This window comes from Bos taurus, chromosome 1 (assembly GCF_002263795.3).
Source record: "Bos taurus isolate L1 Dominette 01449 registration number 42190680 breed Hereford chromosome 1, ARS-UCD2.0, whole genome shotgun sequence".
NCBI lineage: Eukaryota > Metazoa > Chordata > Mammalia > Artiodactyla > Bovidae > Bos > Bos taurus.
In genome coordinates, this window is record NC_037328.1 from 152,476,924 (window position 1) to 152,492,025 (window position 15,102).

The 15,102-nt window shown below is 54.3% G+C and overlaps 1 protein-coding gene across 1 annotated transcript in view; it reads right to left on the bottom strand.

The window, feature by feature from the left end:
- Window positions 1–5,007: 5,007 nt before the first annotated feature.
- Window positions 5,008–15,102, bottom strand: part of COLQ (collagen like tail subunit of asymmetric acetylcholinesterase) — a 65,991-nt gene continuing 55,896 nt past the window's right edge. The window contains 5 exon segments of the mRNA NM_001035297.5: window positions 5,008–6,410; window positions 8,899–9,001; window positions 10,733–10,853; window positions 11,174–11,293; window positions 12,280–12,419. Coding sequence (NP_001030374.3) covers window positions 6,341–6,410; window positions 8,899–9,001; window positions 10,733–10,853; window positions 11,174–11,293; window positions 12,280–12,419 — 554 coding nt within the window. The 3' untranslated portion in view covers window positions 5,008–6,340.

Consider the following 15,102-nt stretch of genomic DNA (forward strand, 5'->3'; position numbering starts at 1 on the left):
CCTCAACATAATAAAAGCTATATATGACAAACCCATAGCAAACATTATCCTCAATGGTGAAAAATTGAAAGCATTTCCCCTAAAGTCAGGAACAAGACAAGGGGGCCCACTTTCACCATTACTATTCAACATAGTTTTGGCCACAGCAATCAGAGCAGAAAAAGAAATAAAAGGAATCCAAATTGGAAAAGAAGAAGTAAAACTCTCACTGTTTGCAGATGACATGATCCTCTACAAAGAAAACCCTAAAGACTCCACCAGAAAATTACTAGAGCTAATCAATGAATATAATAAAGTTGCAGGATATAAAATCAACACACAGAAATCCCTTGCATTCCTATACACTAATAATGAGAAAATAGAAAGAGAAATTAAGGAAACAATTCCATTCACCATTGCAATGAAAAGAATAAAATACTTAGGAATATATCTACCTAAAGAAACTAAAGACCTATATATAGAAAACTATAAAACACTGGTGAAAGAAATCAAAGAGAACACTAATAGATGGAGAAATATACCATGTTCATGGATAGGAAGAATCAATGTAGTGAAAATGAGTATACTACCCAAAGCAATCTATAGATTCAATGCAATCCCTATCAAGCTACCAACGGTATTTTTCACAGAGCTAGAACAAATAATTTCACAATTTGTATGGAAATACAAAAAACCTTGAATAGCCAAAGCAATCTTGAGAAAGAAGAATGGAACTGGAGGAATAAACCTGCCTGATTTCAGGCTCTACTACAAAGCCACAGTCTTCAAGACAGTATGGTACTGGCACAAAGACAGAAATATAGATCAATGGAACAAAATAGAAAGCCCAGAGATAAATCCATGCACCTATGGACACCTTATCTTTGACAAAGGAGGCAAGAATATACAATGGAGAAAAGACAATCTCTTTAAAAAGTGGTGCTGGGAAAACTGGTCAACCACTTGTAAAAGAATGAAACTAGAACACTTTCTAACACCATACACAAAAATAAACTCAAAATGGATTAAAGATCTAAATGTAAGACCAGAAACTATAAAACTCCTAGAGGAGAACATGGGCAAAACACTACGACATACATCACAGCAGGATCCTCTATGACCCACCTCCCAGAATATTGGAAATAAAAGCAAAAATAAACAAATGGGACCTAATTAAACTTAAAAGCTTCTGCACATCAAAGGAAACTATAAGCAAGGTGAAAAGACAGCCTTCAGAATGGGAGAAAATAATAGCAAATGAAGCAACTGACAAACAACTAATCTCAAAAATATACAAACAACTCCTGCAGCTCAATTCCAGAAAAATAAACAACCCAATCAAAAAATGGGCCAAAGAACTAAATAGACATTTCTCCAAAGAAGACATACAGATGGCTAACAAACACATGAAAAGATGCTCAGCATCACTCATTATCAGAGAAATGCAAATCAAAACCACAATGAGGTATCATTTCACACCAGTCAGAATGGCTGCGATCCAAAAGTCTACAAGCAATAAATGCTGGAGAGGGTGTGGAGAAAAGGGAACCCTCTTACACTGTTGGTGGGAATGCAAACTAGTACAGCCACTATGGAGAACAGTGTGGAGATTCCTTAAAAAACTGGAAATAGAACTGCCTTATGACCCAGCAATCCCACTGCTGGGCATACACACTGAGGAAACCAGAATTGAAAGAGACACGTGTACCCCAATGTTTATCACAGCACTGTTTATAATAGCCAGGATATGGAAGCAACCTAGAAGTCCATCAGCAGATGAATGGATAAGAAAGCTGTGGTACATATACACAATGGAGTATTACGGAGCCATTAAAAAGAATACATTTGAATCAGTTCTAATGAGGTGGATGAAACCGGAGCCTATTATACAGAGTGAAGTAAGCCAGAAAGAAAAACACTAATACAGTATACTAACGCATATATATGGAATTTAGAAACATGGTAATGATAACCCTGTATGCAAGACAGCAAAAGAGACACTGATGTATAGAACAGTCTTTTGGACTCTGTGGGAGAGGGAGAGGGTGGGATGATTTGGGCAGAATGGCATTGAAACTTGTATAATATCATATATGAAACGAATCGCCAGTCCAGGTTCGAAGCATGATACTGGATGCTTGGGGCTGGTGCACTGGGATGACCCAGAGGGATGGTATGGGGAGGGATGTGGGAGAGGGATTCAGAATGGGAAACACGTGTATACCTGTGGCGGATTCATGTTGATGTATGGCAAAACCAATACAATATTGTAAAGTTATTAGTTCAGTTCAGTTCAGTTGCTCAGTTGTGACTGACTCTTTGTGACCCCATGAATTGCCGGGCCTCCCTGTCCATCACCAACTCCTGGAGTTCACTCAAACACACATCCATCGAGTCGGTGATGCCATCCAGCCATCTCATCCTCTGTCATCGCCTTCTTCTCCTACCCCCAATCCCTCCCAGCATCAGAGTCTTTTCCAATGAGTCAACTCTTCGCATGAGGTGGCCAAAGTACTGGACTTTCAGCTTTAGCATTATTCCTTCCAAAGAACACAGGGCTGATCTCCTTTAGAATGGACTGGTTGAATCTCCTTGCAGTCCAAGGGACTCTCAAGAGTCTTCTCCAACACCACAGTTCAAAAGCATCAATTCTTCGGCACTCAGCTTTCTTCACAGTCCAACTCTCACATCCATACATGACCATTGGAAAACCATGGCCTTGACTAGACGGACCTTTGTTGGCAAAGTAATGTCTCTGCTTTTTAATATGCTGTCTAGGTTGGTCATAACTTTCCTTCTAAGGAGTAAGCGTCTTTTAATTTCATGGCTGCAATCACCATCTGCAGTGATTTTGGAGCCCCCCAAAATAAAGTCTGACACTGTTTCCACTGTTTCCCTATCTATTTCCCATGAAGTGATGGGACCGGATGCCATGATTTTCGTTTTCTGAATGTTGAGCTTTAAGTAATTAACCTCCAATTAAAATAAATAAATGTATATTTAAAAAAAAAAAAGAACCAACCTGGAGCCTTCTGGAGGGGAGTGCCACCAAGGGTTCACCCCAAGTGGCTCAGCACCCATTCCTGCCGAAAGGAAAAGCAAAACCGGAGAGACAGGTCCTGTAATAGACCTGTGCACTCAGCCCCCAGTGGCTCCATTCCTGCTCCTGACACCCAGTCCAGCAGCCACCCCCTCCCCCCACAGCCTGTGTGCTTCTGGAGAATTCCCAGGGTGTGGGCTAAGGGTAATCTTAAAACTTGTGCCATCCTGCATTCAGGAACCCAACTATGATCTGATCAGCAGGCAGCTTTTTTTCTGATAATAGGAACTGGTTCAAGAATGGGTGTGTCAATAAGACTCAGGTCAACAAGACTCAAGACAAGATTTTCTGGGGACTCCTGGGGAAAAAAAAATCAAAATCTTTGAGAGCCACTGGAATAGATGTTCTGTTATCCTGTGGACATTGCAAGGTGCAGATGTCAGCCTGAAGCTGGAGCAGTCAGCTTGTGGCCACCCTAAGGCTCAAATGAACAGGAGAGGTGCAAAGAGCTGAGAGGATAGATCAAGCAAAGAGATGGAGCAGGAGCCTTGATTGAACCTTGCCTGACCTCCAATCCACTCCTAGAACTTGCATCGGTGATCCGAGCCAATAAATTCTACCCTACAGTTTAAATCAAAGTTGGATTTTCTGCTACTTGCCAGCAAAAGCATCTGGACTGACACAGCCTCCTTTGTTGATTGTATTCTGAAGGCCCTGCCATTCTCAGCCACTCCACCTGACAGCTGAGGAAATCTATCACCTGTCTAAGGACTGGCCCAGCACAGCCCGAGGGCAGCATCCACCAGCAGAAATCAGCAGTTGAAGGTGGAGGGAAAGTCAGCCTCTGTCTCGCGTCTCGCAGGGGAGGAAACTGAGGCTGTGGGAAGTGATGGACCAGGCGTGAATCAGGCATGGGGGTCTCGCAGCTCAGCACCCTCCCGGCCCCTCTGGCCTAGCTCAGCTCCTTGCATGACCAGCAGACGACCCCGGGAGGTGTTCCTGTGATGGCCGGGGGTCCCCACCCTTGGGGAAGCTAACACCATGGAGCTGGCATTCATTGGGGCCCAGGGCCCACCTTCCCCGAGCTCTCATCTTCCCATTTCAGAACGCTGAAGGGGTAGAATGACTCTACGGATGGTCTTAACACCTGTGACCTTGAGTCCTCTCCTGAGCTTTTCAGAACTCTCCCTAGAAATATCAGAGCTGGAGGCAGGCTCCCCTCTCATACTGTGGGGTCCCGGGACTGGAGCATAGATGGGGACTCCCACACAACAGGAGTTGAATGGGGATCAGACTGACAAACTTATGCATTAAGTAGGTTCTGCTTACCCGACAATACAACTTCATAAAGACCTAGAACTTTTAGATTCCTCACAGTCTCCCACGGCCCCACAAGGAGAGCAGTCCCCAGCCCCGCCCCAGCCCGCCTCACACCAGGATGCGTGCCCACGTGGAGACCTCGCCTGTGTGTCCAAGCTCCATCGATGACCCCTGCAGACAGCCTGAACCCGGCCACCACGCCCCTCATGCTGACAGGTGTGTGAGAGCCACACTCAGGAGGACAGGCGTGCAGAGAGGGCCACGCGGCCCTGCAAACAAGCTCAGGACCACTCAGGTGGGAGCAGGGTGTCCTGGTACCTGCAGCCTTGTGGGGAGGCTCACAGCCAGAGGAAAGTCAGAACAGTGCCCCCCAAGGACTGGGACCCAGGACGTGGCCCCTCCTGGCCAGCTCCGAGGGCAGTATTGGACCTGCTTTCTTTCCTACAGGGGATGGTAGAACAAGGTTGTGGCAGGGCTGGCTGAGCAAACTGGGCTCGTTTGGGCTTGGTGCCCTGGGACATGAGTTTCCTCCTGGGGGAGCAGGACTCCTTCCCATTCTAGAACCCTCTGTGGAGTCTGGGAAACAGACTTGATTTCAGAGCCCTCATCCCATCCAGGAGTCCTAGGAGGACAGCAGCCCAAACCCCCAGGGAAGAGACAGACACAGCTGGGAAGTACAGGGCCTTTTATTTCTTGATTTCCCATCCGGAGATGCCGGGATGAAGGCGGTGGCTTCACATGGGACAGATGTGGGCCGTGGAATATCAATCAGCCCAGGACTTGCAATAGAGGCGGAAGGACCCAGACTGCCCAACGCGTCCACCTCTGGGGACACCACCCCAGGGTCCACCCCGCCCACGACAGGCCAGCAGCACAACTGCCAAGAACCTAGGACGCCGGCACGCTGAACAGTCTGTACACACGGGCGGGAGGGGCCGTCCATCTGGGAGCAAATAGGTCCATGAGGTTTGCAGTGGGGAAGACGTGTCTCCCAACAACAGCTAAGCCCCACTCAGAGGATACGACGGTGGAAGGCAGCTCAGGGACGCGCGGGACTAGCGATCCTGTAGAAACGGGGCTCAGGCACGCGCACACGAGGACAAAGCCACGCGCCACGCAGACCAGGAGGGAGGTCCCAGGGCTCCCAGAGCGGCGCCCAGGACAGACGCCGGCGCGGCCCACAGCTCGCAATCGGTGGCGCGGCCCGGACGGGAAAGCCCGACAGCACAGCTGCTGGCGCACGTCCTGACGGAGAGATGGACACTGGCACGTTCACAGGACGGAGGCTGCGCGCGCAGAGCCAGGGGAGGTCAGGATGGCGCCCGGGCCGGAAGCTCTGAGAGCGGGCCCTTCGGGAAACGGAGAAAAATGCCGATGCTCTGCGCTTGTCCGCGCGGCTGCAGAGCGCGGGGTGGGCCGCCGCCCCAGTACTTATTCACATTTGGGTCGCTTGCCTGGGGAACCGCCTCCGCTTGAGGCCGTGGCCAGCTCGGGGGGCGGGGATCTCTCGGCGGGCCAAGATCTGGGCCCACCTCCAGAGAACCCCTCTCCCTACCCGGTGGTTCCCAGGCCCGGGGAGCCCCCTGCCAGCGGCCGGGGAGATGCCCGCGTTTCCAGAGATCAGAGGGGCGGAGAGGCTGCCCCCCCGGACGCCCCCCGCGGATGGGAGCAAACAGTCTGTGTGTGCCTAACAGTGCGGAGCCGAGTCTGCGACGTGGGGAAGGCAAAGCGCCCTGCCGACATGTATATTCGTCCCCGCCGCAAGGTCGCGCTGGGTGCGGGGTGGAGGCCCGGGGCTTGCGGGTGAAGACAGGGCGCAGGGGTCCTCGGTTCCTCCCGTCGGCCTGCGTTACAAGCTTGTCTTAGCAGCGAGAGTTTGTCCTTGTTTCTGTGGCACGGAGGCGGTGGACACTGGACCAGATCGGGGCGAGGTCAGTCAGTCTGCCGAGGGCGGAAAAGCTGCTGGCGGCGCTGCGGGCCGCCGCCTCCTCCCGGGGGTCCTCAGGTGAAGTAGCGGCAGGGCGTGGAGTCGATGAAGCAGTACGGGGTGCATCGCAGGTCTCCGTACGACCTGGGGGAGGACACGGGGCAGTGGGCAGGAGCCCGGGATGCAGCCACGTCCTGGGACTCTGCTGCAACCTCGGCACACGGCTGCTCCCCCTGCCAGCTGCCTAAGGGCCTGGGGCAGCAGGGTCCAGGCCTCCGGGGCTTTCTCCCTTGAGCACAGCAGAGAGGTCTGGGGGCACGGGCTTGGTGGGTAGCCTTGCCCTGGACGCAGCCTCTCGGAGACAACCGCCACCTCCTCCTCCAGCGCCACCCTTAGACCGCTCTGTACTATTTCTCAGCTGTCTATTTTGGCAGCCACTGGCCAGAGATCTTGAAACAAAGTGGGCCTGAAGAACTGGATTCTTAACTTTATCTAAACAGCTTACCTGTGTAGCTATTTAAAGACTACAGCTACAAGTTGCAGAGCATGGCCTACACCTACACAAGGCCCAGTGCTAATTCTGAGATTCTGTCTTACCTCACGCCTATTTTCGCAAGCATGCCCCGAGGCTTCTTGGGATTAAGAGAGTAACAGCAGGGAGCCAGGGTAAGTCCTGGGCTCCATGCCACTCTGCACCCCAGGTCTGATTACCCACGCCCAGTGGTCTCCATAGGCCATCAGCCAGCTCAGACCCTTCGCCAACTCTCTGGCGGGGCCTGGCAGGAGCCTCCCTACTTCAGAGAAGGGTGGTGCACGCAGACACACACAGAGGCAGCGGGGTCTTGGCCCAGCCTGCGGTGCTTGAAATAGGGGTGACAACAAGTCTGAGCTCTTCCCCCCAGTTGGATTTGTTGCTGTGCATTTGGGGGTGGGCATCAGGAGACCCTCCTCCTTGGAGGATAGGGGCGGGCCTGGGGCCTGTTCCCCAGCCCTCCCCAGGGCTTGGGTCCAATCCCACAGAGGAGGGCAGCTGGAGGGAATAAGGGCTGGAGAGGCAGATCCCTGAGGGCCCAGCTGTCCACTCTGGAGCCACGCGAGAGGCAGGCCGGGGCCTGGGGGAGCAGCGGCCTCCCCAGCTTTCCCAGAAGCCCCGCAGTCCTGGTCCGGTGAGGTTTGGGGCAAGGGGGCGCCATTCTGCTTGAACAGAGTTCAAGAGACCCCCACCTCGCAGGGCAGAGGCCTCCCCTGGGCGCGAGAGATGTCTTCGTGGAGGCCAGGACACCGGCATGCTTGTCCTAAGCCACACGGCCGCCCACTGAGGGGGCCTCAGAAACAACTGCCGGGGTGCCGGCAGGAATGCTGCATTTCTGGGGTTCTCTTGGAGGAGCCGAGGTCAGCAAAGTGAGGTACTAATGCTGGCGGGGCCTCCACGGCAGCCGCTGGCCCACCGGGCAGTTCCGGAGAGTTCAGGGTACAGATGCCTGCCCTCCGCCCTGGGCCTTGCTCCAAGGGCGTGCCTGCTTCTCTGGAGACCAGGCCGGTCCCGGGAGAAGTGGGGGAAAGAGCTGCTGAGCCCGAGCCATGGGGGTCTCAGAGGTGGTGGCCCCCCGACTCCAGGACCCACGTGGGGCTGGGTCACACGGCTGTGCTGACACAGCGCCCCGACGTGAGCCGGGGATGCATGACCTGAACTGGGGCTGCGTATGTTGTGAGCCAGGGCTGCGTGACGTGACCCGGGGCTGTGTGTGTCCTGAGTCAGGGCAGCGTGATGTGAGCTGGGGCTGCATGACGTAATCTGGGGCTGCGTGTGTTGTGAGTTGGGGTGGCATGACGTGAGCCGGGGTGGCTGTGACATGAGTTGGGGCTGCATAACGTGAGTTGGGGTTAGCATATTAAAAAGCAGAGACATTACTTTGCCAACAAAGGTCCATCTAGTCAAGGCTATGGTTTTTCCAGTGGTCATGTATGGATATGAGAGTTGGACTGTGAAGAAAGCTGAGCGTGGAAGAATTGATGCTTTTGAACTGTGGTGTTGGAGAAGACTCTTGAGAGTCCCTTGGATTGCAAGGAGCTCCAACCAGTCCATCCTAAAGGAGACCAGTCCTGGGTGTTCATTTGAAGGACTGATGCTGAGGCTGAAACTCCAATACTTTGGCCACCTCATGCGAAGAGTTGACTCATTGGAAAAAGACCCTGATGCTGGGAGGGACTGGGGGCAGGAGAAGGGGACGACAGAGGATGAGATGGTTGGATGGCATCACCGACTCTCTATGCATATGAGTTTGGGTGAACTCCGGGAGTTGGTGATGGACAGGGAGGCCTGGTGTGCTGCGATTCATGTGGTTGCAAAGAGTCGGACACGACTGAGCAGCTGAACTAAACTGAACGTGAGCAGGAGCTGCGTAACGTGAGCCAGCGCTGCGTGACGTGAGTTGGGGCTGTGTGACGTGAGCCGGGCCCCGGGGCTGCGTGTGACGTGAGCCGGGGCGGCGTGACGTGAGCTGGGGCTGCGTGTGTTGTGCGTCACCATTCCGCACTGTCCACAAAGCCGGGGCACACAGATGCTCAGGAAGATATTTGTGAAGGAAAGAAGGGAGCCCGGGAGCGGTCAAGCCCACGAGGCGGTCCCTACCCGGGGAGATAGGTCTCGCAGGTCAGGTGGCCGAAGTCAGCGCCGTCGCAGTCCTCCACGCCCCGGTGCCGGTGGCCGTCTCCGCAGTAGGCCCGGCGGCAGCCTGGGGGGGACACAAGGGGGACACAGCCCTGAGGGGCCGGGGAGGGGACGGCCCGGCAGGACCACGTGGCCGCAAGGGCCTTCCTCTCTCGCGCGGCCTTCCACAAGGGTCCAGACCCCAGCCCTACGGAAGGGGGGCGCTGGCCCTGGTCCAGGCCGCTGCGCGTCAGCCGATAGCCCACCCCAGCCTCCGTGTCCTTGTCCCAGCCTGGGGCCTGGACGCTGTCCCGCGTCGCGGGACCACTGCCGGTTCCCACACGGCAAGGGTCGGGAGACCGCGGGCCCGGGCTCAGTGATGGCCTCGGGGGCGGGGGTGGGGGTGGGGGTGGAGGGAGCCTCCAGGCGACCCTGCGTCCCCCGGAAGCCAGACCGCGTCTTCCACCAGCTCTGTTCTCGCCCGAGGGGAGGCGCCGGGAGTATGAACCCTCGTCTTTACAGGGGTGTCTGAGCCAATAGGGGCTTGAGACCCTTAGGCGGTCCTTCCTGCTGTGTCACCTCCACGAGGGGCCGGGGGCCTGCGGGCAGAGCCGGCCTCCTAGGAATCGCGGCCCCGAACCGTCAGGGGAAGAGCAGCTTCCAGGAGAAGCAGCTGCTTTACCCGCCTGCCCTACGTGCCCCGCTCCTCCCGCCGAGCTCCTGGCTGGCGAGGGACCCGCGCTGGGCACCTACGCGTTCCCGGCCCTGGACCGGAGCCCGGCTCCTCACCGCAGGGAGAAGCCGTGCAGGGAAGGGGAGTCAGGCCCCTACGGCACCCAGACTGTCCCTGTGACGTCGGCTCACAGGATCTCAAGACTTCAGCCATCCATGCCTGTCGCACCTAGTTTTCAGGGAAGCCCTCGGTCACCCCACTCACCACGTAGCCGCCCCTCTGAGATGGGGTGACTCCGTGGAGACGGGGTGACTCGGTGGCTTTCAGAGCCGCCTCCGAACTCTACCTTGACTCTGAAGCTCATGCTTTCCACCTCACCTCCTGCTTTCGTCCCTTGAGTTTTAAAAGAAGAGGGACCAGGGACGCTCCGGTGCTAGGCCGCCTGCCTGTCCTGGTCACGTCCGTGAGCCTGAGGGCCACTCGCAGCCCAGTTCCCTAGCGGTCGGCTCCGAGGACTCCGTCTGCTGAGAGGGAGCCCAATTCAGAGTCTCGGCTTCTCCCATCTGCCTCTCAGACCTCCTGCACCACCTTTGTCTCTCGATGAGAATGTGGATTTTGCCAAGAAGTAGGATTCAGGAAAAAGGGGAGGGCCCCGGGGCTTCTCTGGGGTCCAAACCCTTGACAGCAGCTCCATCACCATCCTCGGATGGTTGGGAGGGTTCACGTCTGGCCTGAGTGAGGACGGTCATCCCTTCTACCTGCCCAGTGCTGGCTCTGCTGCTGCTAAGTCACTTCAGTCATGTTCTATTCTGTGTGACCCCATAGACAGCAGCCCACGAGGCTCCTCTGTCCCTGGGATTCTCCAGGCAAGAATACTGGAGTGGGTTGCCACTTCCTTCTCCAATGCATGAAAGTGAAAAGTGAAAATGAAGTCGCTCAGTCGTGTCTGACTCTTAGCGACCCCATGGACTGTAGCCTACCAGGCTCCTCCGTCCATGGGATTTTTCAGGCAAGAGTTCTGGAGTGGGTTGCCGTTGCTGGCTCTAGAACCATCCAAAACCAGCGTGGCTGGTGTCCAGGGCCTGGCCTGATGGCAGCCCCGCGGTGGTGTGTGATGGTTCCCCTGAGCCGGGCCCCACTCACGGATGCAGTCGTCGCCTGCGTCTGCGTTCCCGTCGTCACACTCCTCCCCTGGCTGCAGGACCCCGTCCCCGCAGGAGCCGCGGTGGTCTCCAGGGTAGTCCCGGGGGTGGACAGGTGTCAGCTGGCCAGAGAAACACAGCGAAGTTACCAGGGATGGTGTGCCAGGCATCCCGGGGCGCCGGGGACAGAGGCTCTGGGTGGGCACAGGGCGGTGGGGGCTCCTGTCCCAGGGCCAGAGCTCTGTGCTCGGCGGAGAGGCTGGGCCGCGGGGAGCCCCGTCTGGAGACTGGACTCAGAGCAGAGGCTACAGGCAGGGGCCCTGGGCCCAGGGAGCTCTCAGAGGCCGGGTGAGAGGGGCGCTCAAGCCTCCACAGAAAGCTCTGCGCCCAGCCTCCCCTTCCTTTGGAGATGCGTCCCTCTGTGGAGCGCCACCTTGGGTACCTGGACGGGGAGCCAGCCAAAGCTGTCCTTGAAGTACAGGGACCTCTGGTCTCTGCGGAAGGCGATCGCGTTCTGGGTGTTCAGCCTCTCCAGTTCCTCCTGGTTGTTGACCACAAAGATCTGCCGGAGAACACACTGGTGAGGGTCCCAGAAAACACTTCCCCGGGGAGCAGGGCTTAAAGAGCCAGAGGAGGAAAAACAAGCCTTGTGGGGGGCCGGTGGTCAGTGGGAAGAGGGTTGGCATTTGCACTCTTGCATCCCTCCTGAAGTGAGGGCTAACGATTCCCACATCCTCCTAACCCGGTTCAGAATGTTTGAGTTAGGGATAAAAATATCCACCAGGTTTAAGATTTTTAAATCTTCAAAGTGTTACAAAGACTTCAATAAAAAGGTGATGTCATCTAATCAAGTATTTCAACATCTGGAAATGATTCTTAAAATTCTTAGACTCAAAGACATTTATGACAATGCTATTATATGAGGGAAAAGCTTGGAGCACTTGATCGGTTTCTGAAAATAGGGCTCTGGTTAAATAAATCATAGCACAGCCACGTGATGCATGGATTATTATGTATCCATTCGAACAATGAATTTATGTGCACGGTTTACTTCAAAGTAATCCAAAGGAGGGTGGGCTGTCATACATCAAGTGTAAAGAAGAAAGGAGATGAGCTGGGACTTGATCATTGTTGAACTTGGGTAAAGAGGACGTGGGGGTTCCTTAAACTATCTGTTTCTGCTTTTGTATTTACTTGCAGTGTTCCATAATGTTTTTCTTTAAAAAAGACAGTCTAGTGGTTAGGACTCAGTGCTTTCACCGTCAGAGCCCAGGTTCAATCCCTGGTCAGGGAACTAAAATCCCGCAAGCCGGATGGCATGGCCCCAAAAAAAAAAAAAACGATGCAGAAAATGCTCCACAGTGGACCCACAATGTTATCTTGGTTTTCTTCTTTGGATTTTCCCCTTATTTTCCAGTTTCCTATAACAAGTTTGTGCCCAGGGTAACAGGGAAATAAATTTTACTAAAAGGTTTTTACAAACCCCAGGGGGTCATCAATCATGTCATGAGTGGGGACCACCCCAGATTCCTCCCAGAAGAGCCTTACCACAGGAACTCGTGGGGAGCTGGGCCCGTACACAGACTCCCCATAGGAAGGGTTATTCACATTCATGGGGGGTCCACAAAGACATCTTCCTGGGGGCCCAGGAAATCCTCTTTCCCCCTTGGGTCCCATTACAAGTTGTCCTAGAAAGCAACAAACTGCTGTTACCAGAGCAAAGGAAAAGAAAAGCAAACAGCCCAGGGAGGCATCAGCAAGTTTCACGACAGAAAGAAGCCTGAAGTCCACAGTGTTTCAGAGAGGCCTAGAGGAGAGGTCTAGAGAGGTGCTTCTGGTCCAAGCTGTGGGTCCCCTAAACACGCTGAGCGTGGCAGCACCTTTGCCAACCCTCCTCCTCCCCTCCCTCTCTCTACAGTTTGGAGACTAGACACTCTACTCTCCAGACCCCCTTGCCCCTGGAGGTGACCATGTGCCACAGTGATGGCCAATGCAAGGTCTGTGGTGGGAGAAGGGTGAGCTTCTGGGAAAGTCTATCCTAATACGGGAGAAGCAGGGCTGGATGGGGACATAGCTTCCTCCTTCTTGCCTGGAAGACAGACAAGATGGCCGGTGCTGTAGCAGCTGTGCTGCAACCCTGAAGTAAAATAAGCCAGCATACAGGGATGGCAAGGGCCTTATGGGACCTGGGGCCCTGAGAGTGACACCTAGAGACTGAACCAAAGCCAGCCACTGTCTGCCCCTGGACTTCTTTGCTGTAGGAGGAAAACAATTCTCCTTTATGTTTGTGTGCTAAGTTTCTTCAGTCGTGTCCAACTCTTTGCGACCCTTTGGACTGTAGCCCACCAGGCTCCTCTGTCCATGAGATTCTCCAGGTAAGATTACTGAAGTGGGTTGCCATGTCCTCCTCCAGGGGACTTTCCCCACGCACAGATGGAAGCTGCGTCTCTTATGTCTCCTGCTTTGACCTGCGGGTTCTTTACCACTAGCACCACCTAAGAACTTCTTACTGATGAGCATGTTACTGGCTGATGACTTTCATTTTTTTTCTAATTCATTTTATTCTGTTATTATATATAGGAACTTTACAAAGGAAACTCTGAATGTGGGTTTCTTTGATTTCTTCTAGAAGAAAATGGGATGTTTGAAAATGCTCAGCCTATTTTTTTCTTCTCTGATTCTGAGAAGAGTGTCTGAAAAAGATATGATGCAGGGAAATTCATTCCCTGCAAGGTAGGAGACCTGCTAGGGTTGGTAATTCTCACCTTGACTTGTAAAGGCCCTGAACGCCCAGACCACACTCCAGACCAATTCCATCAGGACTGCTGAGAAGGGAACTCAGGCAGCTGCGCTTTTCAAAGCTCTTGCAGTGATTCCATGAGCCCCGAGGCTTCGTGCCGCCGGGCTTGGGAAATGGTCTTCACACAAACCCCCTCCAGACTGTCCTCCTCTCAAGCCTCCATCCCCGCTCCATCCACCCCTCACCAGACACCTCCTCGCTCTCTCCTGATCCGGGTTCAGGAAGCCTTCCTGAGCTGTCCTGCTCACACTGAGGACAGTTCTGTGGTTCCCCATGCCCTATCTTATGTGTCTCTGTGATTCTGTTCCCCATGAGATCGCCAGGCCAGCAGTGTGTGTCTCCTGGAGGAGGGGACACTCACCTCCACAAGGGCAGGTGGATGCCTGTTTTCACTCACCAGGGCGTGGCACCCAGCAGGGGACACAGTGCATGTTTGATGTTTCGGATGAACGAACCCAGACGAACTAGCTCTTTCGAAAAGACTAGAGGTCCCGCTCTAGTTGGCAGAAAAATGCTAGAGCCAGGGCCATCCAACAGGAAAAGATGGACACTGAAAACAGAAATAAGTAGATACCCCTCCTTCTGGGAAATTAAGCAGGGGCTTGGAGACGAGCCAGCTGTTGGTTTCAGGCTGGACAGCTGTGCCCAGGGCAGTCAGCAACTGGGGCACAGTCTGCAGATCCCATGAGGGTGCGGAGAACATGACCCCAGGGGAGAGGTCTGGGTCAGAACCCCACAGAGGCAGCTGCAGCGGCAGGAGGAGACCCCCGCGGGGCCGCCCATACCCTGAGGCTTCCTGAGCCGGCGGACGGGTCGGAATGCTGTCAGCCTTCAGAGAAAGGAGGCTTGCCAGCATCTTACACCAAGTTATGGTCATTCGTCCTGACAAGAAATCAGACACAGTCTGGTAGGAATGCCAGTCTCATGTTCAGAGAGAGACTCCACCAGCTCAGGAACGTCCTGGGGCGTTTGCACCTGGGGCAATTGAGATGGGAGTGCCCTGTAACCAAGGATGGGAGAGCGTTATGGGGGCCACCTTCCAGCCGCCTGTGCGATCCCAACTTTTCCTCCAGAACTGTGGAGTCTGTCCCATTAATCCAGGGTGAGATTTGAATTCATGTCCACTTAACCCTAGGCTGTTCAAAAGACATACATCCAAGAATTACTGATGCGTGCAGGAAGCTGGCAATTCCCAGGTACCACGTTGATTCACTTATGCCCTGTCTGGGGGCAGGAAGGACTCCGCCAAATCCGTAATTTGTTTATTGCAAATTACATCTTCAAGGCCTTTTGCTGCTGTTCCCTCCTCCGGCCCCCAGCCCCTCTTTCTTGGTTACCTTGGGTCGTGACAAGCTCCTGCCTCCTCCCGCTCCCCAGCACTGTCCTGCCCCCCCAGCACTGGGCACCAGCAACAGAGGTGGCCTCGAGACAGGTCAACAGGATGTGGCGGAGAGCCTGCTTCCTGCCCCCTCCCCCTGCTGCTTCCTCCCAGCTGTCTCAGGGCATCCGTTACATCTGCCCGATTCCTGCCAGGCTGCCCCGAAGGGCACAGCCGCCTGAACTCCCCAGCC